Source organism: Lagopus leucura, unplaced genomic scaffold, assembly GCF_019238085.1.
Source record: "Lagopus leucura isolate 7727_CA_CO unplaced genomic scaffold, USGS_WTPT01 Super-Scaffold_100015, whole genome shotgun sequence".
Lineage (NCBI taxonomy): Eukaryota > Metazoa > Chordata > Aves > Galliformes > Phasianidae > Lagopus > Lagopus leucura.
In genome coordinates, this window is record NW_024962269.1 from 12,283,805 (window position 1) to 12,307,259 (window position 23,455).

The following is a 23,455-nucleotide window of genomic DNA, read 5'->3' on the forward strand; positions in this document are numbered from 1 at the left end:
GATTTCTCAGAACTGATTGTGTGTTTATATTCTAACTCCCTTTTCCCTGGTCAAATAACGGTAATTGTGATGATACAGTTGTGGTTGGGGTGTGATTCTGTGTAAGTGGCTGCATTATGTTTAACTTGATAAAACTATAATTTGGTACACAAAGCTTATTACATGCTAGGTGAGGACATGTGAGTTTTGGATTGGAGCCTGCTTCTTCTGATTCAAGAAGGATTCCTGTTTTTAACATCTACTAAACAATGCTGGATGTCTCATAGTCACATTTAGCCAAAAAAAAAAAAAAAAACAAAAAAACTATCTGGTCTTTGATAGTAATCAAATGAAAGATCAAGCATTTATCTACTTAGGTGCAGAATTTGTTTGAACCAGAAAACCTCTTAATCTATTTAGGTAACTGCAGGCAGTTCCCATTTCAGGACACTTGTCAAATTACCGCCTCTTGCCTCTATTTGTTAGGCACAGGTAAATGGGATCTGGATAGCTCTTAAATCCTTTAAAAGAATTACTGCATCTTCAAAAGGTTTTTATTGACAGCTGTTGCAAAAGCTTTGTTTATGAGCTCTAAGTGGTTGTAATCTTCAAAGAAGAATAGGGCATTTTGTAATGATGCTAGCTGTATTAAAGCAGCTTTTGGTTAGCATTTGTCGGAAGTAAATAGCACTGATTCATCAACTTTGCTTTTTGCTTGTTAATTGTAGGGTAGGTGATATTAATTTAGGCAATTAAAATTTAGTGGAACGTGTGAATGGGGCATGGTGATGATCACTGGACTGGTTGGTTTGATCTGCTCTGAAATCTCCTGTCTGAAGCTGAATATATGTGAAAGAAGAATTAGAAACGCCCTGTGGTAATGCTGTGAGCAAAGTGCAATTGGGCAGCGTGAGAAAGGTGCTGCAGGCATGCTGAAGGAAAAATATTTCAGTTTTACCAAAATTTGCCCCACCTCACCTGGTGAATTTACCTTGGGTGAGTCAAGTCCTTCGGTGTTTTTAAGAGCTGTATAAATTGCTTGGAATTTTTCACATGAATGAGTTGGTCTGGACATAAATTTTGTCTCTGTGGGTCCTTCACCTGGGTACAGCATGGGGACGTGAGAAGCTCTCTGAACTGGGGTTTGTGTTCTTCAGTCAATCTGATATCACTGAAATGGATTAAAATCCAGCAAACTGTGGCTCTTGAATAAAAATATTCAGAATACTGTTCTGCTGAAGTTTAGGTGTCTCAGGCCAACAGATGAGGTAATCAGCCTGTTGGCATTCAGTGGGAACGGAAGATGCTTATGAAGATGCTCTTCAGACAGTCCTAGACAGGACAGAATATTTTGGAAAGTTTTGGGTTTAAAACAAAGAACAGTGAAGAAAATTGCCAGTGACATCAGATTGAATGACCAGAATGACAGTGTAATGTCAGTGAGCCTAATTCCGACAGAATGCACTGCCTGCAGCTAGCTGCAAGGAGGACAAAGATGTGCAACATCGAAGCTCTTCAGGGGGTTTTGTCATATAAATGAACTATCTCAAAAGGTCTAAAAGCAAGTTTTTAAGTTACCTGATACAAACAGTCTTTGTGTTTTGGGTAGCTTTTCTGTTTAAGTCATTACTGGGATGCACCAGAATTAACACCGTATGACTTCACTGTAGTGTTGAGGCTCTCTGAACTTACGCAGCTAAAACCCTGAATGGTTCACTTCATCCTTGCATTAAGTGGCGGCAAACCCATATATTTTATTTTTTTATCCTTTTATTCGATCTTCTGATATAGCTACTGGAACTGTAGCTTGTGGTTTTCCTGAGATTGATGTCAGTCTGTAGGGGCTCCAGCTTTAGCAAAGTGAAAAACTGGTGTGTAGACTTGGATAGGGTCAGTATGTGATTGCTAACAGATGAGAGTTAAATTTACCAACTTTGTCTGGTCTTCTCAATGGGAAAATTGGGCTGTAACAGAACCCAGAGACAAGTTGCGTGTTTCTTGTTCCTGGAGGCTGAAAACTCAAATGGTGTATGGAAAGATAAACCTCAAAGTTTCACTTCTGTGTGAAATGGCGAGTGGTTAGAGAGACACCTATGCTTAGTCTGTACAATAAAGAAAAAAGAAGTTGAAAGGAGTTGTTAGGTTTTTCCTGCCAATTGCATGCTGATCATCTTACTGCTACATCACTTGGAGGGATGGTGTGACAGGTTTTAGTTGCATGCTTTTGCTTTTTAATATTTAAAGTAAGACATTACTGTCTGTCTAGGATGAATCCATTCCCCAGAGCACAGGTATAAATAAGTAGGATGAAGCTCCTTCACTCCAGAATGAAGGCATCCTGATGCATGTGCTCACTTCTCTATCATGTCCTGCTTCTTACCCAGAAGCCAGGCTGGCGTAAGCGAGAGAAATTTTCTTGGCATTTACAGTTAGTTTATATTATAGCTCTTTTCCACATTTTAACCAAGTTAAATGTACTGCAGCATGTATTTAGGAAGTTAGCAATGCACCTTATGGCTTACTCTTATTATCGAAGTTCCTGTCATTTTTAGAAGCACAGCATTGCTGATATGATTTTCTTCTAAACTTATCAGCAGGTGTACTGATCCTTGCTACCTTATGGCCAAGGAATGCCAAAACAAGGCTTTCAAATGTGTGTATTTCCAGGAATCTTTCCCTAATAATTTTCTTCTCCTGTCTTATTATTTTCCTTAGTTTCTTATCTCGGTGTCTTTCAAAGTTGAATTTTGGAGTAGCTGAGCCAAATTATGAAGCTCCATAGACTGCTCAGGTATTAGCTTTCCACTTAAATGATCATGACTGTAACATGGGCATAAGTGTGCAGTAGTTCTCAGTGCTCAAGCTTAATTTCTCAGGTAGCTGAGAATTGGGCCTTTCAGCAATGCTGCCCTAGAAAAACACATCAGTGAGAGAGTTGTTTTGTGTCCCTCCAAAAACACTTGTCTGAGGTATTTATCACATGGGGATCAGAAACATTTACTGTGGCTGTGAATGAGCTCCCCCTGAGTGGAGGATCTGACGACTGCTTTGCTGAACGCGAGACATTTGTTTTATTCTTCACTTAAACTTCCTTGTGATTCTAGGTTCTCCATTTCACTTGTAGTGTGGTGACCATCCATCATCGTCTCTGTGCTGTTATGTGGTCACACGTCGTGTTCTGGGTTGTGTGACAGCGTGAGAAATGGCACTGAGAGCCTCAACCATTTCCTTTCACCAGAAGCTTCCTGGAGGATTCATTCTCTGCAGCTTTTCCAGTCTCACCTTTCCCAGTGGCAATGCCTGATGCAATATACCCAGATGCAAGGATTTGCTGTGCAAAGGCTGGTGGTTCTTATCAAGCTAGCATCAAGCCCTTTCTTCTGATAGAAGGTGTTCAGTTTGTGCCCCTTTGGTAAACTGTCATTACAGGATTGTGCAGAGCTTTGAATAGATCTTTTCTCTGTAGCCACTGACTCTTCATAAGTGGTTTGACAGTGATGGTTGTTATTTAGGGAATACACACAAGTGATTTGCATATAAACACGAACTTTTTGGTTAAAAAAAAAGAAAAAAAGAAAAAAGATACTTCAGTGCTTGTAAAAGGTGCTGCCTTACTGGGCCTCCTCTGGAAACGAGTCTCCAGTTTCCTTCCTAGGTTTGTTTTCCCTGTGAGTTATGGAAAGGGATGATCTATTTCTGTGAACCTCTTGTTACAAAAATATACTTCTTGTTATGAAGGAGGAGATCAGCTTGAAGGAGAGAGTGAGGGAGGAGACTGCAGGCCTGAATTCCCTCTGGAGCTGCTGGAACACGTGATGCTGCCTTTCTTCTCTTGTACTGCTCCTCGTGTGAGCCATGGCAAGCCTTCCATTTTTCTATGTATTCTAGATGTCACTCTGCCAGTACCTGCTGACTTCCCACATCACTCCTCCCCCTTGCTGCATCCCTCTTCTCATACTCCTGGGTGCGCTCTGCTCCAGGTACCACATTTCCAGGGGTGTGATTGGAATCAATGTGGCAAGTTAGAGAATCCAGTTTTAAGGAAACATTCCACTTGCTGGCCTGATCTCTGCACATGGCACAGTGCCTTTGAGGGGCAGCATTCCAGGATTTTACTTGGGGTGTGATTTGATGTGCACAGCCCCTCCTGTGATGGATGGCTGCAGGAGGCAGAGCTTCGTGCCCAGGTGTCCCTGGGGAGGTGTGATGCTTGGTGGGGAATGACATTATAAAGAATGTATCTGATTGTAGCACCTTAGTGCAGTCCTGCGAATTAGATGGGAAGAGGCCTTCTGGCATGCACAGGTACAACTGCAAGTGAAAATATTTTGAAGGAAATTGAAAGAGTGGAAGGAAATTGTGAAATATTTTTAGAAAAATGCAGCCAAGCGCTTCCTCCTTCATTTCCCCGTATACACACTCATCATTTTTCTTTCGTTTCAGAATAGGCAGAAACAAACCGAAAGCAGTACTTACACAGCTGTAGTCAGGTGCAGGCTTTTTTTTTCTTCAGCAGCTTTCACTATCAGGTACTATCTTAAGGTGCTTGAAGCAGCTGGTGGGTCTGTTACTTCTACTTGCTGTCTGCTCGTAAATGGTCAGATGAAAGCTCTGCAGATTGTGCAAAGGAGTTGGAACATCCTTGTTCATTTCATATCAAAAATGGAGGAAGATATGTGCTCGTTTTGTGGTTTTGTTAAAATGGAGCTCGTCGTGTTTGAGCAAATTGAGAAATGAAAAGCCAGGCATGGGATCCAGATACCCAGAGCCTGAAAACCGTGTGGGATCTGAGGAGGATCGAGGTACGACATGAAAGCCAACAACCATAATTAAGGAGAGTTTTATTCAAGATGCCTTGATTGCACAGAACAAACATTCTTCTTAAGCTTTGTGTTTTGCTTTAGTTCTGTGTCCTTCTGCAGCAAAAACCGTAGGATTCTTCCTTGTATCAAGAGAGTAAGTTTCCTTTGGTTATCTTATTTCCATTCAAGCATTCAGTTAACAAAATTGTCTTCTGTGAGCATGAGTTTGGCATCATCAGGTCATATTTTTAAAAATTCTGCATCCTGGTGTGCTTTGCCAATGAATCTGTAACAGTAGCACAGATTGACGTGGATGGACTTGCGTTATCTGAAGCCCTGAAAGGGAAACCTGAATCCAAACGCAGTGGCAAGATTTGGGAGCTGGCCAAGACCTGACCCTGCTTTTGCAGCTGCGTGTGCAGTGGAGATTGTTAGCTACACTTTAGCAGTGTGCTCCCTTTGATGCTTGTTAGTACTAAAAATAATTCTGATACTGATTTCCCCAGGGTAATTAGCCTGTGCAGAATCAGGCTGAGATTAGACTTCTGGTGCTGTCGCAAATTTAAGATCAGGTATTTACCCTGCACTGCCGGGCATGGATGCAGGAAGATAGATGTGTCTCACTTGTTGTATATTGTCATGTACGTATCCAATACAGTGGCCCTCTCTAGCTTGTGTGGTCATCTCAGGTGAAAGGCTTTAAGCCCACCTCAATCAGATTTCTGTTTTGGACTTGTTTTTCTCTGCAAAAGAAGCCCCAGTGCTTGAAGTTCTTGATAACCCAAGAGATGTGCAGATGTTTTGTGGCTTTGTTTAGATGTACAGATAAATATTTTCTTATCTCTGTGGCAGTCGATGCTTATGGTTAAGTACTGCATTTCCAAAGAAGCAACCAAAAGGAGCCACTGCAAAGAAGAAAGCATAGGTTTCTTTTTCTGAAGTCATTCTGCTCTTGGTTGTAGTGGTTCATACAGGACTCAGGTACTTTGCTGGAATAACAACCCAGAGCGTTCAGTTGTTGTTTAGCTAGCAGAGAGCTGGTTCCTCATCTTTTCTTTTCTTTTCTTTTCTTTTCTTTTTTTTTTTTTCTTTTTTTTTTTCTTTTTCCTCAGGGAGAAATAGTTTAATTTCTGGTTACCGGTATTTGTAGGAAAACTGTGATTAGCTTTGTAAATCATGTGATGTTACATTTCATGGCAGTGCCTGCCAGGCAGGCAGAGATTGGGGTGAGCACCCTATGGCAGAATCAACAAAGATTATATAGCAAGGGAGTTCCATTATTATCATGCAGTGTGAACGTATGGTAAGATGTAGGCAACTGAAGAACATCTTCCTAACAGCTTCTAGCACGTCTTGCTGGTTTCAGCTATTGAGGGTCTAAATGTTGGCTAGCATTTAGTTGCAGCTGAAAACACACTGATTGACCCATGCGTTGTGATGATTAACGGCATGCAGACTGACCCAACTTCTTGACTTCAACCAGGGAAGTCAGCTGTGCACAATGACTCCCAGATCTGTGGAGGTTGTGGTGGTGGCATGCTTGGCTGCACTCAGATCTATCTGCTGGCTTTGAGAGTGCATCACTCTGGCAGGGAGTGTTTCAGGGGTGTTTCAATGAGCGCTGTGTACTTTTGACGTGCAGAGTGTGGTTACTTAAGGAGAAGAGCAGGAATGTGTTGTGATTTCCAGTATGTAAATCAGTTTGGTTTTGTGTCCCAGTTCTGGCTTCCCGACAGGACTATAAGTGAAGCTGAAATACAGGATGATTTCTCTATATTTGCAATAACTTTTGAAATCTCTCTTGGAGCCTCCTGTTAGAACGTCTGAAGAATGCTTTCTCTCTGAATATGGTAACTACTTAAGGGAGTAAGTAGTGTGTGCTACTGGGAGAGGGAGCAAAACGCATTATTTTAAAAAAAGGAAAAAGTAAACCAGAGGACTGTGATCAGATGGTACTTAAGGGAAGATGAACAGCTAGAAATACTCATTATATCAGTCAGGCGATGTGCCATTACCAGTTGTTATGTCATTAATCTTCTTTTTTTTTTCCTAGTCCCCATTGGCCTCAAAAGAGGAGATGAGGAAGCAAAAGAACAAGATGTAATAAAAATGACAGGTGCAGTCTGGAGTGGTCTCTATGAAGGAAGGGATTAAAATACTCTGAGCCTCTGAGATTTAGCAGCATATTACAGAATACACTGAAGAAGATAGGCTAAAAAGATTTTTTTTTTTTAATTTTTTTTTCTTGCGTAAGGGCAAGGAGCCATTCAATTAAAAACAACCAAGTTAACATTGATAACAGGAAATGTTTCTCCCTGAATGATCATTGTTTGCAGCTTTTTGGTACAATGTGCCGTTGATACAAGGAAGGAATAGAGGCTGTACTTAGAGCCTCCCCATGGGTGCTTAGGGGCTATTTTGGAGATAAGCTTGGCACTGAACTTCTGAGAGGGTGGAAGGAAAAGGAAAAGCTTCTGGCCTATGGCAGATGAGGAGTATGTGAGTGAGCAATGCGTTGACATGGAGAGTGTGCTTTTACAAGAAATGGGCAATTTTTCTCTACAAAATTTGTTTATTGATGCTGTTCAGTGTGGGAAAGAAAAATAGAGGAAGACTGATGGAGGAAGAGAGAATGGACTGGATTTATTAGCAACGCAATACCATGTTCAATAGAAGCAACAGTTGTGCAAGTCAGCGTGTGCTTTTTGGGCATGGGGTACCTCTGGATCCAGTACCAGGTTGGGTTGTGTGGTGGTCCCCATCCCTCACTTTGCCCTGTTCTCTCTGGGGAATGAGTTTCTGCTCTTGGGGGTGATTTTGTTTGTTGTTGTTTGTTTGTTTGTTTGTTTTTTTCCTGCATGAAGTGGGGAAGTGAAAAAAGTGCCAGTCTGCATCTGGCAGATGTCAGACTGAATTTGCACTTCAGACTGTATTTGTGCTGGTTTTCTCTAAAACCAGGACACTTGCTGTTGCAAAATAATTTTTTCATTTGTGCTTTACAACAGTCATTTGGATTAATTTGCTCGTCATGACAGCGTTTATAAAATGAAAGTGCCAGTTACAGCAGGAGTGTGGGTGTGTGGATTCAGGGGTGGAATATGGCCAAACTTCTTGGCAGTGCAGGGTTTGGCTAAACAGCTTCTCTGGCCTCACTTCAGGCATCCCTCTGCTTTCCTTACACAGCAAGTACTGCCAGCACTGCTTGGTGGCAGATGCTGGAGCATCTTTGCTGCTGTCCTGGAAAAAAAAAAAACAAAAAAACTTTTTATGTTTTTTTTTTTCTCCTTTTTTTTTTCTTTTTCTTTTTCCCTCCACCATGGTTTTTCTGCCCTGGGGAATAATTTGCTCATGGTGGGTTGAATGCAAGTGGGACTCATACTGTGTGGTCCATGCGTGCAATCCTTGCTGAGTGGACTTGTGTAGCATGAAAAAAACCTAGAAGAATGGAACTGCGTAAAACTTACAGGAACTGGAGTGCTGCTAGGAAACAAAATCTCTAAGCAAACAGAGTAAAAACCATAGCAGTGGGTTGTCAAATTGAGGAGGGTGGAGAATAACAGGAAGGGAATGGGAAGCAGCAAGAGCCTTGGGAGGTGAGTGTTGTGAGCTGGGCCCTGCCTTTATTTACGCTGAATTCACTTTGGCAGGTTTTGTGCATGTAGATAAACAACATAGGGAGTGCTGGCATTAATGGAGTTGTTTAAATGAGTCCCAGCAGCAGTGTTTCATAATGTTTTGTGCAAATGTTTGGCCTAATGATTCCTCTTATGTGATAAAATGCTACCAGGGAGGCCTGTAACTGCTTTATGAATTTTTTATCTAAAGAGGGAAGAAAGAGGAAGCTGTCAGCCAAGGTGAGCAAATTGAGCTGTGTCTCCAGTGAACTTGCATGGGGATCTGGGTGCTTCAGCATTGGTTTTGCTTCTCAGAGATGCTGTGAGGAAAAAATAATTCCGGTTTGTCCATGTGTGCTTTGATGCTGGACCTGACTGCAGGAGCTAGAGATGAAACTACTGTGTTTAGCCAATGTATGTATACCAGCACACACTCCTGTATGGACAAACTCTGAGACTGATGAGTTGCATGCATGCAGTGCTGTAGTAGCTTATTATTTTTTGTATTGAATATAACTATTCTGTAGCAAGCAGTATGGATGAGAGCATCAGTATAGCAACACAGATGGAGGCAGGAGGGATTGTATAATTCTATGATGATTGTATAGTTTTGGTTGCATAACAATGCAGGAGAAGAATTTTTTGCAGATGCCCAAACATTGCAAGTATGGTGAGGATAGTCATAACATAATTTAAACTAGTTAATAATGCAACCTTCAAATTAATGAAATGTAAGAGTAGATGTCTTAGAGAGCAGACAGTGGTTTCTCTATCTAAATTTATGCACAGTTGTATTTCTGCTTTCTGATCATTCTGATGTTTTCCTTAGCAATCAGGATAATAGTGGATTAAGTTAATTTTGGTAAACTGTGCAGTTTTTCAACTGTGTGTATTTAAATATGCTGTGGGCTTTGTAAGCAGCAATCATGAAGTTAATGAGTATACATTGCTATTGATGCAGGTATGTGAAGTAAGCTGTGTTACATGTGTCATCAGAGACTGTAAAAGAGCAGATCTTGAAGGTTTCATTAGCATTTTTCTTAATGAGTTTGGATGATGATTCGACTTTCTGCTTTTCAGAGTAAGGATGGTTGTTCATCTATCAGCCACGGAAGACCCTGTCCGTGAGGATATTCCTGTGCACAGAGGCATCCGTTTGACCTTTGCATTACAATGCAGATTCAGTGAGTGATTTTTGGTTTGAATCTTTTTCTCGTCACCCATCAGTGTTGCAGGTATAGATAAGAGATGAGTCCACCAGCAGTTTTTCAGAATCTTTAATTCCTTCTGTTTGTTTCTGTCCTCGTTTTCTCTCAACCTCCTTCTTTATGAGGAATATTACTTCTGCAGAGGCGACTTCCATTGAGAACGCTTTAACAAAAGAGAATATTTTGAGGTCTTACGTGGACTTTCTGATGTTATATCAGGAGTCTCTTCTGCCTCAGTCCCTTTTTTTGTGGAGCTGATTTTTGTGTTGCTCTTATCCACCTGTAAGTCATGTAAGAACTCTCATAGCTTATGAAGTAGCAAAGAAGATGTGCATAACCTGGAAAATCATCATCAGAAACTGCAATGTCAGCTTTGCCACCTTTTTTTGTGTGCTAGCGTTATTTTGATTCAACTCCCATCAGTAAGTTTTGTACAGAAACAATTTGAAATGGGATTAATCACCAATTTTTTTGCCAGTTGGCACTTGGCAGAATAATTGAAACAGTATCTCCTCGTAGCAGTCATAAAACAGAGGACAGACGTTGCATTTTAGTGTAGGATTAATTACTTGTTCTGTTTTCCCCCTCAACAATTAAACCTACCTACCAGATTTCACTGGGAAGCACTTACTAATACTTTGTGGCATGCTTTCTTTTTACCCCTTAGAAAAATGACTGAAAGTTTTAAGATGATGCAACATGAATCATAATCTTCAACTGCTGTTTGTTCTCGTGATTGACTTGCCTTCTTCCTACATTCTTTTTAATCACCCCCAGGAATCACTGATGCTGCTTTGTACCAGAGGCATTGCTGAAGTTCCATGTGCAGCCATGGACTTGGAGAAACCATCTGTCTGGGGGTCCCTGAAGCAGAGGACGAGGCCGTTCCTGCAAAACTTAAGCGTGAGGAAGACGAAGAAGAGGTCGAGCAAGATGGTGGTGAGCAAAATCCGCTCCCTGGACCGACGGCTCAGCGTGTCGGTGCCTGACATGCTGGAGGTGGAGACTCTCACAGAAGAAGAAACAACCTGTTCAAGCACTCAGATGCTGTCCAGTGGCTACCCCCGTGGTGCCCCCAGGCCTATGGTGTCTCTGAAAAGAAGGAACTCATCGATGAGGCCAGAGGGAGAGGACTGGCCGTGGCTGCAGGCTTCAGCTGCGTGCATGGAGCCAGCTGTGGCCCACTTGGATGTGCCTATGGCAGGGAGCCCTGTGTCCGAGGGGAAGCGACCGTCCAGTGATGACTTCTTGGAGCTGCTGCAGAGAGCCCACCTGAGCACTGAGCTGGCAAACGAGATGATGGAGGTAAGGGGCTTGGAATTAGCCACACTGAGCTGCCATCGTGGGGCTTATTGAGTGGATTATAAAGGGATGGAGAAGGGCACCCTGTGCCAGGAATGAGTAAGGGGGAAAAAAAAAAAAACAAAAAAAAAACATAAAGCAACCATGATATTATGATATTCAGCTATCTATTCTGTCAGTCTGGAGCAGCAGAAAAAATAACATCTTTTTCTCACCACCCTTGTGGTCAGTGCTTCTGTGACAGAGCCTCTGGAACTGGAGGATCCTCATCTAAGTTGTCCTGAAACAGTAAATCCTGCCTGACCTGAAGTGGGGAATCTGCAGGTGCATGATGGTTGTCTGAAACATTTTAGCCAGAATTTGTTTTGGTTGTGTTGTGGAAATGTATCTCTTCCAATGGAGTTACCATTAGAAAGGTTAGATTTTGAGCTATGTTTCTAGGCCATTTTCCCATAGTTGGACTGTCACTGGGATGGCAGATTTTGTCATCTGAGATGCAAAAATGAAAGACATATTTTGTTGTAAAGCTCTCCTTTGAGATTGGTGATTTCACAGGCAAATTTATCTTTCGAGCTCTGCATTCAAAATCAAGGGAAAGTGATCTTTGCTGGTAGAAAACCACTTGTTCTGCATCTCAAAGGTCTGTGCATTCCTGTTGAAGCAGAGCTAGCACCAGCCTGCTGTGATGCAACATATCCCATAAGTAGCCAGCAACTGTGGCTTCTAGTTACTAGATTTTAAACTTGTTGGCTTGCTGGCTTTCTGTTGTCTGCATTAAAACTAGCTAAAATAGTATATAACTTTATTTCTAGGAGTTGGACTCGGAGACCCCTGTGGGTCCTTTCTAACTCAGGATATTCTACATTTCTTTGCAGTACCTCATATAGTGGCATCTCAGGTTAATCAGCATATACAGCTGTCTGGAGATTATGACCATGGTGTCATTTTAGGAGTTTGTTTCCACGCTGTTGTAGCAGTATCAGCAATCCTTTCCTGCTGTTAAAGGCCAACAGATTCTGAGCTAATATTCATTGAGTGTATCTGCAGCAGAGCCAAAAGTAATCCCAAAACCTGCTTGACTTTGGGTGAGCTAAGTGCTTTAGCAGAAGGTGGCAATTGTGTAGTGATGGGATAGATTAACTTCGGGATGAGTTTCCTCCAGACGCAGAGCAATCTGTCTTATTCTCTGTAGCATTAAAATCAATCCCAGTGTACGTGTGTGTGTTTATGCATATAAACATTTTAATATTTAGTTTCATACCAAACCATTGCTCTGTGTGAATACGCTGCCTTTCTATCTGTTATCTGCCTCCAGTAGCAACTTTTAAATGCAGAAGAAGATGAAGCAAGTGAATGTAGAAACAGATAAGGAATACTAAAGTCAATCTTTTCATGTTTAGCTCTTCTACGTGACTGAACAGGCACAAAATCTGTGCTCAGTGTGCCTCAGGTTGAAACAGCATGTTGCATACCTACTAGTTGAGGTTGCTGTAGAGAGCACAACAATCAACTCATTCTTTTGTGAGCAGCCTTTACTGAGCAGCGAGGTGTAAATCAAAAGGAAGGCAGATCCCTGGAACAAAACAAACTAAAAAAAGCAAAGATGTAGGTTGAGCTTTTTTCCCCCTGAATTGCTTGTCACATGCCACCCACTCATTTCCTGGTTTCCTTTGGTCACCCAGTAGCATGAGATACTTCCTGAGCTTCACACACGAGCTCAGTGTGGAGTTGTGGTTTTCAGTCTTCTAAATGCTCAGCACGGAGCTGACAGTGCATGGGGTATTCCATCGTCAGCAAAGGTTCTCCTACACGCACCACATATGAATTTGCTAAGAGATTTACTTACTTTATCCTCTGTTGCAGCAAGTTAAACAAATCGGAAGGGTGAAGGAGTTACTGACATAGCCTTTAACCCCTGCCTCATTTGCTCAGGTTGCAGATGAGATAATGGCGTTTCTATGGACGCTTTCTGCCTATGGTCGTGCATCACTGCTGCAGTGCACTAACACCATTTCTTCATCTTCTAACACTTGCTGTGTGTCATTAGCAACCCAAAGCCCTGTCCGCCCACTGATGCACTTGATGAACTTGTGCTTTGAATCATTCTTCCACACCAAACAGGAGATGGTAAAGATTGTAGCCCAGTCAGGAGAAAAGTTTGGTTGCTTTGTATGTATTCTTGTGTGTGCTGTTGTTTTACTTTTGTACACAGACACATTTGGGACTATGACCCACTTGGTGGATGTGGCCTCATTTGCTCATATTTAAGTTCAGAATTGTCTCTGTGGTTAATTAAAATCAAGATTTCAGGCATATATTTTCAGCTGAACTTTCATCTCTATTTGGTGATGTTGTTGCAGTCAGCTACCTAGAATAATAGCACTTTACACTATATGAAGATAAAATGAAAAAAAAAATGTAGTTTTGATTCTGTGTTTATGCAATGCAAAACAAGCTGTGAAGCGAAAGTATTATCAGTAGCAATGATGGTGCCTGTAGGGGATTCCTGTGAAGCCAAAGATTACTATAGAAGTACTTGGTTTAATGCACACAAGTGAGATTTTATGCATACTAGTCAGGATATTCCAAGTTAGGGTTCCCCTAGCAGCTGTAACTCAGCTCTGTTGTGCAAGGAAACTCTGCTGCTGCTCTTTATGATAATAATTTTTCTACTTCTAATGTGTTTTTGCAAGGTGGCCAAGTTATGATTGCTATGGGAACCATAATGTTAAATTTCGTCCGTCATGCGAGTAAAATTTTACTTGCAGTACAGAAGTATTGTGCTTCCTGATATGTAATGTATGTATTCGGGGACAGGGAAAGAATAATTACATAGAAGCTTGTATTTATTTTAGCATGTCAATATATCTCGGTTTTATGTGTGATCCAGAAGCTGCTTCTGTTTTTCTTTGTATGCTGCTCAACTCAATGCAGCTCTCATCAGAGAGGCGTGGATGCTACCACACTGCACGCAATAGCATTTTCACATGGGGATCAAATTCCACTTTGTGTGCGTTTCTGTAGAGTGAAGTGGTTGTTCTTACAGTAAATTCCTGCATTTGAATGGCCTGCCATTTGAATTTGAATGTGACTGCCCTGTATTAAACCAAAGAGTTGCCCCTGCATGTAGATCCTCTTTGCGTGTAGATCCTCTTCAGTGTAAGTGACGATGGTAGACTATCCTGGAAGTCAAAATAGCATCAGTGGTGTCCTTACTATGGAGTGAACACCTTTGTGTGTCCGAGCAGTCTAGACACCGTCCCACCATAGCTTCAAGTTTTTGTGTGAGTCAGTTTTAGGTGGAAATGTTTGACTTCCTCTAACGGTGCTCTAATAACAATCGTTTGAGCCTTCCAGTTACTACAGAATGTGGGGAAGTACACATCCAGCATCTTTTTTCCTCCTTTCCCTTTGACTATTTATTGTTATTACTATTAGTATTTTTATGGTCTTTCCATCCCTTGGAGTTACACATGTTGTATACATGTATAGCTGAGTTACTGAGTATAAGCCAAATGTTTAGAAGGTTCTAAATCAAAACACACAAAGGGGATTTTGCAGAAAACATGTCTTAGACCATAACTTACTGGCAATTAAAGAGAAATGGGAGTGATGTGAGAGTACCACCCACTGTCCAGCCCCAGGGTATCTTTGGTGCTGCCATGGCTTCTGGAATTTTTCCTATTTCATCTTACAGAGGAAACTTGAAGATTCAAGAAATTAAATTCTGTCCAGGAATATGGGTCAGCATTGCAACTTCAACTGGTGAGTCACCAGATGCAGTAACCTTCAGGCATCAGGAGTTTCTGTTAAGGACTTTCAGCACTGGAAGCACAGTCTTCTACCATGGAGAATTTCTTCCAATCACTAGAAGCAAGCACTTAATTTTTAGATCACACTGAAGATCACATTAAGTGTGCAATCACTGTAAAACAAGGAAAAAAAATTTCCCATCCAAATTATTTGGTAGTCTGTGTGCAGAAGTATAAATATGTTTTAACAAATAATTTAAATGGTTGCGAGGGTTTTCTTCACTAATATTAAGACTTTAGGGATATTAGGAGAATTTTCTTGATCCTTATGTTACTGTTGTCTAATTCTTTGTACTTTTGGTTTTTTATAGGAATGTGGAGGAATGGATTTAGAGTCGTCAGTATCTTCTCAAATGTTTGATGACCAGATGGTAAGTTCTTTAACCTGATCAGACTGTTTAATGGAAACAAATATTTTTAGCTTCAGGTCCTTTGCTGCTTTGCTTCTTACAGATGAAAAATAAACAGTAAACCACCAAAAAAAAATCCAACAAAACAGGCAAGATGGAAGTGGCAGTGCAAGACACAAATATTTTAAATAGAGTGTTCTGTAATTTTGTGAAGTGTTCTGTGGTGAATAACTGATGAAAGTGTCGGCTTAAATACTCAACCAGTGTCCCAGTAATAAACTGCATCACAGTAAAGACTTCAAATGCCTTAACGTGGATAAAGGGTTTAAGAAATAGATGACAGTTTTATGATAGTGTGAAGAGGCATTGACAGCTGTGACACGTGCATCATGATGTGAAATGTGTTTGCTGTTTCTGAAAGAATTTCTTTGCTTTTGTTCTCTGTTAACCTCCTCAGGGCTATCCAGTGGCTGCTTTCACCAAACATGCCAGTTGGATGGTGGTGGGATGTGGGATATAACACTGGCAGCAACTCTGAACAAGAATTACTGAGTTTGCTATGACAAAACTTCATAAGTAGCATTGCTCACTGCTGCTTCTGTATCTTCTAGAGCTGTATAAAAACAGTCTGCTCAGTAGCTTTATGAAGTGTGTACATCCTCATGAGTTCATTACCTGATTGTGAATGTGCAAGGAAGAGGCAGCTAGAAAAATAAAATGCACGAAGTTTCTAGGATTTGGAAATCCTGTTCATGCATTTATGATGTTCACTGTCACAACCCATTTTCTGGTGTAATCCTCATTGGCTTTGTGAGTTTACCTGACAGCGATACTTAGTTATTTACATAATGAAGCAAAGTCTCAGAAAAACATCTTTATTTCTTCTTCTGACAAGTGCACTGTAAAGGTTTCCCCATTGAAAGAAGGTCTGTGAGAACACCTGCTCTGTTTATGTGTCTGCCTGGTGAGGCGTGCAGCAGAGATTGATTTCTCTGTTCATTTTAGGGTGCAGAGGAAGGAAGTGATGGTTTGAGCCACCTGCCCAGCCCCTTTGCTTACCTGCTGACCATCCACCTGAAAGAAGGCCGAAACCTGGTTATCAGAGATCGCTGCGGTGAGCCACACCTTTTGTCTGCTTCCTTTTAAGAGTTGCACCACTGTGCTTTCTTTCCCTGACTTGAGTTCTGCTGCACTTTGCACCGTCAGCTTCTTTTCTTATCTCTGATGCAACAAGCTGTTGACTTCTGTCCAGATCAGAGCACTCAACACCTGGGTTTGTCCACCTTATATACACAGGGGAGGGAGCTGCCCTGTGTTTGCTGCCTGATTGTGCAGCTGCAAAACCCCTCCCTTGTTGTAATTAGCACCTGCAGTCATTAATCTTGAGAAGTTCTAATTAAGCTTAAAAAAGTAAAAATTTTGGAATGTGATAAATGAAGTAGCATGCTCTAGGAGTGCTTTTTGGGTTATCTGTGAAGATTTTAGTGAAAGGGTAGCTGTGAGAGTAGGGGTGTAAACCAAATCTACCCCCTGTCTAATGTCAACTATGATTTGAGATGAAAGAATAGGGTTTATTCATACAGGTTTAAAGGAGATAAGCTTGAACTAGCCATAGGCTTGTGAAGGTTTGCATCTGGAAGAATCTATGTGGGTTAATTAACCTCATATGGGTGCTTGCTTTTGGGATTTCCATCTTCTGTTATCTCAGTTAACTTTTTCCATGTCTTCACCAAGCAGTAACTCTAGGCCAAGCATATGCTACATTTTCCCTCCTAGCTTCCAGCTTTTGGAGGGAGCGAATGAATACTTAGATTAAGATCATCACTCTTCAGACAGAAGCACGTACTTCCTGACAGCATAACAGTTGATCAGTTTTACTAGCAAGCCTCACAAGCCAGAACACATCCAGCTGTTTCTACAGAAAAGATACTATAAATGAGCAATTCCAGTAGAGGAGGACTTATGTGGAAGACAGAACACAGTTTGCTCTTGGCTGTGGTTTCCTGCATAAGAGTGCAAATGCTTTGACAAAGCTTTGTACAATGGTGAAACAGTATAATCAGGGGGAAAAATCAATTTGGGTCTGTCACTTTTGTGGCAGGTGACTGTTCATTTAGAAGACTGTGAGGTGGTAAATAATTCAGTAAAATTCCTGCTTTTTTATTTTCTTTAAATGGACATTGGGATGTGGAGGAAATAGTGACTCAGTAATTATTCTTCAGGCACAGTCATGTTGGTGGCCTCTTCAGGAAAACATACTGGTGATGCCCAATGCACATCCATATATATCTGTGCTGTCCTACTGGTTACTCAGGATCTTTGTGAGATATGTAGGTCTGAGCTCTAGCTGCTGGTGGTTTTGCAGTGTGTTCTTATAAATGGGAAGTTGTTGGAGCGATGAGCAAAGCCAACATGAGGAAACCTCAGAAAACTTGCAGGCTGGGAGAATGTAACTTCCCTTCTTTCCCTCACTGTGACTCCAGATATGGTCGCTGAGCTGGGGTGTAATAACCCACTCCAATAGTTTGACTATAGGAACAAGCTGCCTGCAGCCAGTGCATCCTTCAGTCTGGTTGTGGAGCTGGGGCTGGAGGCCAAACCGTGCTCATTCATGTTTTGGGAACAGGAAACCCCCTAGATCTAACCAAGCAAAGCTGTCTGATGCAGCTGTGTGATGGTTTCAAACCCTGTTCACCACGTATTCTTTTAACGTGCAGCAGGGTTCTCTAGAACTCTGCAGTGGGTAAATGCTGTGTTGCTGTCATGTGTTTTAGTGTGGGTGTTGGGGGGTTTGAACATCCTCTGGTCAACGCTGTGTGAACAACTGCAAAAATGCTCAGGTAGGTAGCAGGGATGTCAGGCTTTGTGAGTAGGAGTTCAGCAGCGTTGGCTCACATACAGTGGTCATACTTGGTGTTAAGTGATAAGTGATGGAAATGAAAGGACAAAAAGTTGTCATATAAACCACAGAGCCTGAATGAAGAGTGTATTACCAGCATCTTCAGCTTTAGATCAGTTTTGTAGATTGCCTGCGTTTTTGGTTTTAGTCATTGCAGTAACAGCAATTGCTTTGGGGGGAAAAGAGACTTTTGAGCAGCAATCAAATCCATTGATGTATATTTCAGGAAAGCTTTGTGTTTGCTCAAAGAAAACTGCACTTGTGTGGTGCCCTACCCTGTTCTCACACCTGCACTTTTGCCCTCGATGTAAACTCCCTGGCAGCTCCCTGAACAGCTCCTGCTGAGGCTCAGGCGCTTGCAGGAGCAGCAGAAGCCTCTCCGTGTGTCCCTGCTGCCCTCTGCCGCCTGTTTGCTGCCTTGTCTGCAGCCTCTGCCATCCTCAGGGCAGAGACTTCAGTTGCATTGGGCACTTTAATACATGTGTGTAGGCATGTATTAATCTAAGGTGTTTGGCAGAGAAAATATCTTTTTGCCATTGAAAACAGCTGTTGCTGGATAGTCCTGGTTCTTCTTAGCAGGTTCATGTCTTTCCCTGAGTTGGCTTGTTACACATTTGTAATGAAGGCAGTAATTGCACTTGGCTGTGTGAAGGTGAGGAATGGTTCTGCTCTAAGACTGGTGTGACTTCACTTTTTCTAAACCTTGCAGATACTCTTCTGAACTCTCACTCACTGCATACTCTTTTAGGGACGCGTTTCCTTTGGTTTTACTTAGTCAGATTTTTCTCACTCTTTATTTACCTTCATAATATTATCTGTTAACTTCTACTCCTTGCTGTTTTTTTCTTCACTTTTTGCCTCTCCCACTGTTTTTCAGCTGTCGTCTTTATGTATCCAAGCCAAGGGAGGAAAGAGCTGTAGAGCAGGATCTTGACTTGGTAGAACTGAGAGATGCTCCAAATATATCCCTCTCTTGATCAGTGTTGCAATGTCCTCTCCTAGGGGCTCACTGACCGTCAGCTTTCTTGGAATCTGGTTTATTTGCTTCTCAATTATGCTTCTTGGGGTAAAGGCCACCATGGCCATACACTAGAGACTGCCTAAGGAGACTGGAAGGTGTGCTTGGAGAGTGGCAGTGGGTACATTGTGCCTCATGGCAGATTGCGTGGGTCCTCCCCTATTTACAGCTGCAACTAATGAACCAAACACTGTGAATGCGTGTGGATACCAACCCAATGCCAACATTTTGCTTTTTGTGCACTTTGTGTAGTGTTCTTGTTACTAATAACCCAGGAACATAATGGTAATGGTAAGGAGTTTGTGACTTGTGTAGTTTTAATACTGTAAATGGTAACAAAGCAAAATGCGTTTTACTATTGAAATGTGCATACTGGGCAACACTGCTCAGTTGTGCAGGAGCAAAAATTACGGTACGTTTTATTTGGCTTTGACAAAATATTAAGCACTCTAAGCCACCAGTTCCAAATATTGTTAGTTTGTTGGTGCGTTTGGTAGCTTTAGGGCCTCCTTGAGTGCATTTCTGTGAAGCTCATGACTTCCAGCTCTGTGTGCTTTGAACTGGGAGGAGGTGGAGCCTATTTCTACTTGTTCCTCCACTTTGCTTTGGCAGAGGGATGCCTGATGTTTGTGTGATTTGGTCTAACAAATTCTGAAATGTCACAGTCTCTTCTGGCCCTGGGATGCTCTGGCTGTGCCTCTTATTATCTGTAGGACCAACCGGCTCCACAGGACAGCTTCATTGTGACACTGAGCAGCAAGATGGTGTCACAGCTGCAGGGAGGTGTTGCCTTCCTTCTGTTGACAAACTCCACTATACTACTGCGAAAAAAAACCAGATATTTTTGAGTGCATTTAAGGGTGAGAAGCTCCTCATGCTTCTAAATTCCATACTTTCAGGCTTGGAGTGTATGTTTAATTCTGTTACACGCTGTGGTTATGAGAAATACATTTCTCAGATGTGATGTCAGCTGGTGAATCTCTGTCGTTCTCTTTATTGTTTTTCCTCAGTTGCATTGCTCTAACAGATTTTTTTCTCTCTTTTCTGCACAGTTTTGCATTTTCTAGATCTTTACAAGTTCTTTGTACCCTGGCAGTCCTATTGCATTTCTTCCTCTCGGGTTTGATTGTTTCCTGCTGCTATGCTTTGGTTTTGTTCTCATTTCTTTTCTTTCGTGATCCAGACAGTAGAATGTGGGAAGTGACTGCACAAAGGGAGCAGTGCAGGTTGCAGGAGTGCAGAAGGGGCTGTCTGCTTGCTGTCTGAATCCATTCATCTCTGCTCAGAGGGCAGGCATGAGACAGCACTGTGCCCTCACAGCCCACAAAGCCAAATGTATTGTAGGCTTCATCCAAAGCTGTGGCCAGCAGGGAAGGGAGGTGATTCTGCCCCTCTACTCTGCTGTGAGACCTCAGTACAGAAGAGAGATGGACCTGTTGGAGCTCATCTGGAGGAGGGCCACAAAAATGACCCAAGGGGTGGAACACATCCACTATGAGGACAAGCTGAGAGATGGGGCAGCCTGGAGGAGGGAAGGCTCCAGAGAGACCTGAGAGCTGCCTCACAGAACCTAAAGGGGCTGAAAGAAAGCAAATGGAGAGAAAAGGGGACAGGATAGCACACGTTTCCTTCTTTAAGCACCAACACACCTGCTGTACACCTGCACCAGCCGTAGTTCTGCGCTGTCTCCTGCCCAGCTCTGCGGTGGTGGCAGTGCTGGATGGCTTTGCACAAGACTTAGGGGTTTGTCGGCTTGCACAGAATAAATCCATTGTTTGGAAAGCAAGTGCTCAGAGCAATTAGGCTGAATCACTCCCTGCAAACACACTGATTAATTTAAATTCTCTCTGTTTTCAGGGTATCTGCAATTAGATCATTAGCTCTTCAGATTTATTAATTATTCAGATGTATTAGGCAACTTTTCACACTTCTTTTTGAAAGGCTTAATCATGACTAATTTACAAACGCTGTGGATTTGAATGGCTTCAGTACTAATTTTTGATGTTTTCTGGGTTCTGCATGGCTCTGCATACAGCAGCTCGTGCTGCAGTGGTTTGTGCTGCTGCGATGAATCCAGTTTCTGCAAGGATTATTTTTTTAACTATCATTTGGAAATATCCTTAATTTTACCTTTTTTTTTTGTTTTTCTTCACGTACAGATCTGCATGCATTCTTCTCATATGTTGTTAAGTTGTTTTGGTTTATTTTCCCCTGGAGTGTATTGGTGGTGCTTGTTTTCGAGAAATGTTTTGTTTCTGTCTGGTCACTTAAAATTTGCTGTGCACGAAACTTTCCAAAATTATCTGGATTTCCTGCTTTCAGATTACATGGTTTTTTTTTTTTTTTCTTCTTCCTGATTTCCCCTTTAAGCCTTGATCTCAGCTATTTCACTACAAGGACAGTGGTTCTCCATTTAAAGAGTGTGTTCCATTATAAAATGTCTTTTACTACTTGTTGTAAATAACTCCAGTAATTCTATTTCTAGTTTTTATTTCTGGTGGTGTTTTTTTTTTTTTTTCTAATTATGGATCAAAGGTGTATACTGTTAATATGGCTGATGTGGCACATCTCTTGCTGGCTGCTAGAGGGCAGCAGTATCCATTTAAAAACGCCATTAACAGTTTCTTGTGCCGCTGAACCTTGTCCTGCTGCTGTGTCTCAGACGCTTTGGCTCACAGAGTTTGCTCGGGTTTTAGCTGGGGCTCGCTGTGCCTGCACTTGTGTCTTTGTAGTTGGAGTGGGAGATAAGAGAGGCAAAAGAATGGAGGTGAGCATCCCTTTTGATATGTTCTTGCGTGAAAATAGGTCTAGCTGATAGAATGATCAGCTGGTTGTTGTTTGGAAGTCATCCTTTTTTTTTTTTTTTTTTTTTTTTCTCCTTTTTTTCTGCTAACTGTCTTGGTTGCCTTTGCTGGGGGGGTCACTTCTCAAAAGTTTTTTTTTTCAATGGCCTGGCTTCTTCAGAGTATCTTGAGCACCTGTTTTGTCTAATAGAAAGCTAAAACATCCTCCTTTAGTTTAGATCAGTTCATATCATAAATCACCATTCACTGATTTGAAAAGCTTTACTGTTTGGATAGACTGTAGATTGTCCTTAATTAATAGCATTTAATAGATGCAAATATCTGTCTGATCTTGAATCCAGAAGGCTTCAAACCTTGAGCTCAGCTGCAGTTGACAGTAATTTGCAGCCTGTGCTATTCATCCCATCAGGTATGGCTACCCCACCTGCCCCACTTTTCATCCCCTGTCTACTTTTACCCTGCACTGAACACCTGAAAGCAATCTGGGGCATCTTAAAGACCACCAGAAGTAAGTGCAGTGACCCAGGGAGACGCAGCAGCATTGCCAACCCTATGTGAGGGAAACCTTGAAAGCCTCAAAGGGGGCTGCAGTGCCTTACCCACTCCATCCAGCCTTCCTGCCTAACTCAGTCAGCCCAAAGAAATGCCACCGAGCCCCAGTACGTGTCCAGCTGCCATGTCAGAGGTTGAGATCCATCTGCCTGCTGGCACAGAGGTGCCATTCTGTCATTTGTAGGATGTCGGAGCTGCTCTCCTGCACTGCTGGCCCCGCTCCCCTGCCTGCCTAGTTGAGACATTACCCCTCTGACAGCCCGGCAGCCAAGCGTTGCCGAAACCCATGCCCGCTCACAATTATTTTCCCTAACAATTAACACCGCACTAACTTGACACCTTTCCCTTGTTTGGCTTTTGTAAGCCATCATCCCTTTTTCTATTAATTCCAGGCATTAATATTTTCTTTTGCGCAAATGCCGCCATTCACCCGTGAAACAGTTTGAACATTATGTAGCTGTCAAGATAGCGAGGGATTACCCAGTGTGCCTTGCTGGAGTAAGTGACACCACTGAGGCCCGGGTTTGAGATGTTTATTTTGAGAGTAAGCTGACAAGCATGAAGGCCTGATCCCAGTGTGGCAATCTTATTTAATTAAAGGCCTCTTTTTTTTATTACAGCTTTTTCCCCACTGTTTTATACATATATATATATATATATATATATATATATATATATATATATATATTTGTATGTATTCTTTTTCCTCTTATGTGTGTTTTTAAAAAGAAAGACTGCTAAAGCCTAATTCACATGAACAGCACCAGACAGCCCTTCCCCCTCTTTTTATTTCCCTTTATTAATGATCTGGAAAGCTTTCAGAGCAATAATGCAATTAGGGTGCTTACTTAGATATGGTTCTCTTGCTTCCCATCCTTGGAGAAAGGGCTTGGAGTTTCGTGCTGGCAGATATTGAACTTGCTGGCTGTTTGCTTTCTCCAGCTCCTCTTTTTCTCTTTTTAGGCTTTGCCCTCTCTCATGGGTTTTCAGTGCCAAAACCAGTTGAGTTACAACCACAGACCTCCTTCAATCCTGTTCATGCTTTAATTTCATCAACTGCTTTCCTTATCTAAGCTGGTTACTATTTTGTGGACAGGATAGGCTCCGGACGTCAT

The 23,455-nt window shown here is 41.9% G+C and overlaps 1 protein-coding gene across 3 annotated transcripts in view; it reads left to right on the top strand.

Moving 5' to 3' along the window:
- The window catches only part of MCTP2 (multiple C2 and transmembrane domain containing 2), a 258,369-nt gene that overhangs the window by 150,068 nt on the left and 84,846 nt on the right, over window positions 1–23,455 (top strand). For all 3 annotated transcript variants that reach the window (XM_042876283.1, XM_042876284.1, XM_042876285.1), the window contains 4 exons: window positions 9,476–9,579; window positions 10,381–10,908; window positions 15,029–15,088; window positions 16,073–16,181. In XM_042876283.1, coding sequence (XP_042732217.1) covers window positions 10,390–10,908; window positions 15,029–15,088; window positions 16,073–16,181 — 688 coding nt within the window. In that variant the 5' untranslated portion in view covers window positions 9,476–9,579; window positions 10,381–10,389. The remainder of the gene's footprint in view (window positions 1–9,475; window positions 9,580–10,380; window positions 10,909–15,028; window positions 15,089–16,072; window positions 16,182–23,455) is intronic.